This window comes from Morone saxatilis, unplaced genomic scaffold (genome assembly GCF_004916995.1).
Source record: "Morone saxatilis isolate NCDOM2014 unplaced genomic scaffold, NCSU_SB_2.0 Contig20, whole genome shotgun sequence".
Taxonomy (NCBI): domain Eukaryota; kingdom Metazoa; phylum Chordata; class Actinopteri; family Moronidae; genus Morone; species Morone saxatilis.
The window spans coordinates 3,238,732-3,246,113 of record NW_023339763.1 but is presented as its reverse complement, the minus strand read 5'-3'; the positions used below and the strand labels follow the sequence as shown (position 1 = coordinate 3,246,113).

Here is a 7,382-nt window from a genome sequence, read left to right as displayed (position 1 = left end):
GTGTGTGTGTGTGTGTGAGCAAGCAGGATTAACATATTGATTGTAATCGATGAGTTTCCAGCCGTCCGCTCACTTGCTGTTGCCCCGGGAGGTTCGCTGTTTGGTCATGGTCGTCAGCATCTGGCTGATGTAAGAGGTCAGGAGGTCGTCCATTTTATAGCCCTGAAGGATTAGAGGTCAGAGGTCAGACATACCTTACTATATTTATATATTGAGATGTGTGGCTCTATTGCTTTTTATTGTACATTGTATAACAGAACGCAGGTAATTTATCATTACATTTGGGATGGTTTTCTGTCATATTTCTCAAGTAGAAGTACAGATACAACTTTACTCAAGTAAAAGTAAAGTACAGGCTCTGAAATGTACTCGAGTATGAAAGTAGAAAGTACTCTCTCCATTTCTACCGGCTGTTTCTGTGCAAAGGTGGAACTTCAAACAAACACATCGTTATTATCTTTTAGGTTGTTTGTGTCACGTTATGTCTGTCTTGAGGTTTGGAAGGCGTTCAATGATGCAGAATGTTTTTTTAGTACTTATATTTGTATAAAAATGTGGGGGTAAAAATAAATACTCAAGTTTCTTTTAGGTATCTGTACTAAAGTAATTGCACTTTGTTACTTTCCACATCTGGATTATATGGAAATATGTTTAGTATAAGATTTTTGCTTTTTGATTGTCCACCTCAACAGTTAGTGTACTAACATAAAACTCCCAGTCCTCTTCAGTTTTATGTGTCTGAACATCTTTAAAGGGTTGATCTAAGGTTATAAACGTGTGCAGTGGTAGGAAGGAATATTGGTAGTTTTAGGAACAGGTGCTCCACTTGTTGAATGATACACTGCAATCTGCCCTACTGCTCTGATTGATCACTTGTTGTCACTTTGCTGACTTCTTTTGGGATGTTGGTGGCATAGAAACACCTGATTTCACAGCATCTTTTATAAAACATTGTGAGAGAGAGAAAATTGCAAAAAATAGTTGCTATTATTTACTTTTGTATAATTGATTGAAAATTGAAGGCAACTCATTCCAGAGAATAAAATCAGTTTGAACACAAATAGAAACAAGGAAGTGAGTTTGGTGACGTATGTTTTGTGCAGGAAACTACAACCATTGGTAAAATAAATTGCAAGGTTGTGCAGAATTCACAGGGATTAATTGAATTTATATTTACTGCTGCGATCGCAACTTCCTGGAGGGATTGACTTGTTGAACTGTCTGCATAGTTTGGCACCTTTCTCACCTCTGCACAGCTGACCAATCACAGCAAGAAGCAGATGTCAGACACTCCCTAAACCCCTAATACCTGAAAGCTGCTGAACGAGTAAACATTAAACTTATATTTCCCCATATTTACACTGTTTCCTGGTTATTCTGACCGCTGTAGAGCATCAACATCATATTATAAAGTCCAGTGTCTCACCAGTGAGGTTTCACACAGCAGTTTGCTGCCTCGGACCAGGTTTCCGATGGTGATGTGGAAGTACGTGTTGCCGCTGCTCCAGTTGGAGATCTTGGTGAAGGGGTGAGTGGTGAGAATGTCCTGTAGGAGAATATAACACAATGATGATTGCATGATCACAATATTCAACAAAGACACACGAGAAGTCAGTTCGTCTGGTGCAGATGTAATGCATTCAGAAAATAAACTTTAACTAAAGAAAGACAAAATAAAAACAGCTTTCATGTCTAATTCCCTCAAATATATTAAGTCATATTTTAGTATGAAGCTTCCCTTTTTTAATCTGCTTCTGTTTGCCCCGTTACATTTTTATTACTGCATCATGCTGCTACACACAAACTCAACACTTCTTGTATCCTTTTCAAATTAAAAGCCATTTCCTAACAAGGCTTTTATTGTGAAATATTTGCAGGACCAGGTTGTGGAAAGTGACTGTATAGAATAAGAACAGTAACGCAGATCAACAAAGTGTTGAAGATAACATGATTATACTGTTGAATTTATTTAAGTAAAAGGAAATGTACATTATGTCTCCAGTATTTGAGGGTAGACTTGAGTATTATAATAATAATAATAATAATAATAATAATAATAATAAAAAATATGATAAATGTGAACTCACCTTAGATTTGGGATCAATGAGACTGACTCCATGTTTGTTGATTGCTATCAGGAGGGTTTCTGGGTAATTTGGATCAGTTGTTTGCTGCAGAAAGAAAAAAAAGAATAAATAAAACAGTGGAAAGTACATTTACTACTTAAATATTTGTACTATTAAATGTTCTTGTACTTTTACTTTTAAAACTTTATTTGCATATTCAGATTATTAACACAATTGAATCAACTAATAACCTATAATAATACATCTTTAAGCTACAGCAGTATATAGACATTATGTAGTTATTAGCTCCACTTTTAGTGATTTACACATTAATGCATCAATTATAATCCAGTAATATCTTATTATTCTGAAATTGACGTCTGTAATTAGTACTTTTAATACTTTAATTAATGCTAATACTTTTGTTGTATTTACTTCAGTAAGATCTTGAATGCAGAAAATCTGAGTATTTCTACACTGCAGTATTGATACTTTAAATTAAGGAAAAGATCCGAGTACTTCTTCCAGCTACAATAACAACAACATAATGACATTCAGCTTTTAGAAAACGGAGTGACGTCTTTACCTTGACTTCAAAAAAGGCGGAACCAAACGTGGGCCACTTGTAAATGATTTTGAGGAAGGAGAGTTTGGCTTCTTCTCGAGTCTTTCCCGAGTGTTTGTTGAACAGCGACATGATGGACTGAGAGGGAAACAAACGACAAACCAAGACATTAACGTTTCTGAACATTGGTTATATTTACACACTGATCTGTGGTCAGCACCGAGGACACTGGCTTACATTTAGTAAAGATATAGTAAGATATTGTATATGAGTTTTCTTGAATTGACTCCCTGACAACCTCACTCTTAACAATGACTGTTTTGTGGTCGTATAAAAACAAACCGAGTCTCAAAATAACCACAAACCCTAAAAACTAACAAGAATCGGTGTTAGAAACGGAGGGCAGCGTGACTCCAGTCTCCTGCAGACTGTTACTTTGTCTGAAATCTGATGTTTTCACATCACAGAAGACAATTAAAACATGAAGTGAGACATTACACAGAGAGTCAGGGAGCAGCTGCAGCATCATAAATTACACCAAAACATTAAAAAGTCTCTTTTTTTTGCATTAGCAGTAAAAGTAAACTGACTGTGACATTTTCAGCCTAGACTGTGTATATTATGTAATTTTGTTTTTTTAATCTATTGGTTCATTGTTATTGAGACACTTATGTATGGTCTCTAATCTAATCTAATGTGTTATTAAATATTAAGTGAATATCTGAAGTCAAATACAGATAATTTGAATGAGAATATTTTCTAAAATAATGAATAAAAGAACTGATTTCACAGAGACTTTTAGAGTCACTTTGTTCCAGACTGAAATATCTCAACAGGAACTGAATAGATTGTCATTAAATTGGGTAAAAACATTTATGTTCCTCTCAGGGTGAATTCTAATATCACTGATGATTTCTTGTTAATATCATTGATTTCTTGTATTTTCATGTAGCGCCACCAGCAGGTCAACATTTTAATGTGTCCATTATTTTGGTTTATGACTCAATATCAGCAAAACTAATTACTTACTAATTAGCTTCTCAAATGCTTCTTTATTTTATATTACTGTAAATTAGATATTTTGTTTGTTTTCTGTGTGTATCTACTCTTTGTTGGACTCTTTACCCATGAAACCCTGATTTTACTCTGTTTTTGCTGTAATACGTGAGCTCACCCTCTTCCAGTCGTCGGGGGACAGATGTCTGATCTGGTCCTGAGGGACGAGCTCCTTCAGGACCTTGGTAATGTTGTGGAAGTGGGATTTGTCGTCCTCAAACTTCACCCTGTAGATCAGCGCCGCCAACTGGTGCACCTCCTCCCTCGGACACTTGTGGTAGCCTCGCAGGTACTTTGGCAGCTCCTGCAGAGAGAAAGAGGTCGCTGTTAAGAAGCTGCACGTCTCTGTTGGCAGTACATTTATTGGCACTTGTCTGAAAAACTCACAGAAACTCTTAAACTCTGAATGTACTCGACTGTCCTGAAAAACATCAAGTTAGCAGCTCCCACCAATTGCTACGACAACTTTTGTGTCGACGGAAAATGACACCAGATTTGGCGTTCGCTACTGGTTAGCATACTGGCCAGTTAATGTCTTAGTTATTATGAATCCAATATAACAGCATATAACAGTTCATTTCACAACGCAGATACATTTGTTAAGAGATTTTAAATAAGATAAGATTTTAAGACTTTGTATGGAAAGTAAATATCCTCGAGTACTGTACTTAAGTACACATTTAAGGTACTTTTGGACTTCCAGATCTCAGTATAATTATTATTATTCCACCCCCTACCTGTCTCCAATTGTGTTGAGTTTTTTAATGTTTGCGATAAACTAAAGGATTAAGTGTTCTTCTCAAGCTAAATAAACTATAAACTATTTTTAAAAATAGCTGGAAAATGCATCACGCAGCTGAAAATGTTTGTTTTTCTGACTCACAAACATACGATTATCTTATAGAATATGATGCATTGCTGTAAATTAAACTACACAACAATATATAAAGTAGTTACAATAAGCAGTAAAAACATTACTTATAACAGTAAAAGAGTACTAATAACGAGCTGTTACCGAAACCACTCACTTGGTAGTAGTGGAAGGTGGAGTCGGCCATGGTGTCTTTTCCTGGCACGGTGTTAGTCCACAGCTTCTTCATGAAGAACACCTGATACGTCAGTGAAGGCACTACACCTACACAGAGGATGAACACAGAGGTTAGGGTTAATCACTGAGAATATATAAAACACATCAGCTTTAAAGAAAAGCTTATTTTCTCTACCATCTTTCACATGTCTGGCTTTCTTGATCCAGTCGGTCAGGTGCCTCACAAAGTCGAAGAAGAAGTCGCCATCGGGCACACTGATGACCTGGAAAAACCAAAAAAGTCACACACTTAAACATCTTCAAATGCTTTAAATAAAATGTATGTATAAGATGTGTCTCAAAAACATAAAAACAATCAGTTTTCTTTACTTGATCACTAAATAAAAACTATTTTAATGTGTTGTGTTTAATTCAAGACAAAGATAGAGCTGCTGTGGTTTGTATCATTTGTTATCGATGTGCTTTCTACAATAACTAAAGTAGATATTCAATCAGGGGGCAGAAACCTTGTCGGTGATCTTCACAAACAGACTGAAGCCTTCGGAGGATTTGAGCAGAAGACGTCCGGAGATGTTGTGGCAGAAGTCTTTGGCCTTCGTGCTCGACTCCACTTCAAACACCTGAGAACACAAACAGGTCGAACGGCTGCTGAATATATGAAATACTGCACATATAAAGTACCAGAATATGTGAGAAAGATGTGTTTTATGGCAAATATGTTCACAGGAAAAACATGAAAACCTTTTTGATGATTTCGTGTAAACTGAAGAATTATACTGATTAATTCCCAGCTATTTTCTGAACTTGTTGGATGTTAGAAAGGATTTTGTGTTGAAGTGAGATAATTTAACTTTTGCTGAACTTTGGTCAAAAGTGACAAATTACAAGATGATAAATGCTAAAACAAACAACAAATAGACAAGAGTCACAAAGCCACCATAAGCTACTGGTCATACCAGAAGTAGTAAGGTTGTACCTGCTAAACACCTTAGTGTATTAAATTAAACAAGGCTGTATTTTATTGCTAATAAATGTTATTTTTTCATTTAAAATCATACATAGTTTGACTTTAAATAATAACAACCTCTAAAACAGTGTAAGAATAGCACGAGTATACAAGAGTCAAAGTCAACCAACTAAAGTTCGCTAATAATATTAAACACTTAAGTGTATTAAATTAAGCAAGAGTACATTTTATATCGCTAATAAAGGAGAACTAGTAGTTTTATTCTTTTAAATGTTTACATAACCTGAATTTAAATAGTAAGAGGAGTCATAAAGACTCAATAATGACAGTAAGAATTTATCTTAAGTTAACCACCATAAGCCATAAGGTCTTGAGTTATTTCCTCTTTTAAAAGTCACATGCTTTTACTTTAAGTGCTCACCACGGAGGATGTCATTATAGATTATATAATTATATATATATATATATATTTGGATTTTTATTTGTCACCGACCTCGTCTGAGTCGTCGGGGAAGTAAACTTTGTGGAAGATCTGAGTGGTTTTGTGCTGGATGGCCTCTACCTCCACCAGGTGAGGAGGATACTTCCTGGATCCATTTCTACAACAAATAACAGACAGAGGAGATTAAATAAAAGAAAACTGAACTCTGATCAGAGGAGTGTGTGTGTGTGTATGTGTGTGTGTGTTACCGTAAGGCTTTCTGTAGCCGCTGCATGCAGTCTGGAGCCAGCGGATAGTGTTTCTTGGCCTGGAGGAACTTCTGGACGTGAGGCAGCAGGATGTTACTGGGAGGAAACAAACCAGTGCAGAGCCACAGCAGCTCCCAGCCCTTCTCCTCACTGTACCTGCGCGCGCACACACGCACACGCACACGCACACACACACACACACACAAACAAAGGAGGAATGTAAATGTAAATAGGACTATATCTCAGCTTTTTATTCACTTCTGTGAAGAAAAGTAAATTGTCTAATAGAACAAATAGTCAGGGGCAAGAAGACACATCATTTTTTCAAAAAAATAAGCCTGTTAAGTCTGTATGATTGTTAAAAATGAGACAAAAATACATAATACAGACAGAAAATTGGTTAAAAGGTTCCCTGAATAGGGAAAAGTCTGCTCAAAAATCATCCAAATCTCTAATTTTACATAAACTTCTTTGCAGTTACTGAGTTCACTGTTTGGGTTCATTGTACAGTTTTTGATATAATATTGAATATACAAAAAATATGTCACGTCGTTTACTAAATGATATAAAAGGGGTCCCTTAAGGAAAAAGGTCGGGACTGTGTTACAGCCTCAGACTTGGTGACAACAGTTTGTCTTTCTTCAACTCGACAATGTCAGTGTGCACAAGATAATAATAATTTTTTTAGCCCTGGGGGCAGCAGAGACATTTTAAGTGGATAAACAAGCATAACTTTCAGCATTAGAGTCTGTTTCTGTCCAATATTCACTCTCTTTTATCTGTTTTTGGTCTCTGCTAACTCAAGAGGAGAATATCTGACCCTTTAGCTGCTAAATGCTAAAAGCAAAGACACATCAGGGTTCCCACTCTCCCACTTACATTGTTTAAGAAAAAAAACTTTCCAGGAGTTTTTTTCTTGATTTATAACAGTCAAGTTTCAAACAACATACGCAACCAGGTTTAAGTAATCTTAGCCAATGGCTAAAATAC

At 36.0% G+C, this 7,382-nt stretch overlaps 1 protein-coding gene across 1 annotated transcript in view; it reads right to left on the bottom strand.

The window, feature by feature from the left end:
• Positions 1-6: 6 nt before the first annotated feature.
• myo7ab (myosin VIIAb) overlaps positions 7-7,382 on the bottom strand; it is a 44,865-nt gene continuing 37,489 nt past the window's right edge. The window contains exons 37-46 of the mRNA XM_035666787.1: positions 6,393-6,548; positions 6,196-6,301; positions 5,242-5,355; positions 4,911-4,998; positions 4,716-4,822; positions 3,806-3,991; positions 2,653-2,769; positions 2,088-2,171; positions 1,427-1,546; positions 7-162 (exon numbers count right to left, since the gene is read on the bottom strand). Of these exons, the coding sequence (XP_035522680.1) occupies positions 70-162; positions 1,427-1,546; positions 2,088-2,171; positions 2,653-2,769; positions 3,806-3,991; positions 4,716-4,822; positions 4,911-4,998; positions 5,242-5,355; positions 6,196-6,301; positions 6,393-6,548 (1,171 nt within the window). The 3' untranslated portion in view covers positions 7-69. The remainder of the gene's footprint in view (positions 163-1,426; positions 1,547-2,087; positions 2,172-2,652; positions 2,770-3,805; positions 3,992-4,715; positions 4,823-4,910; positions 4,999-5,241; positions 5,356-6,195; positions 6,302-6,392; positions 6,549-7,382) is intronic.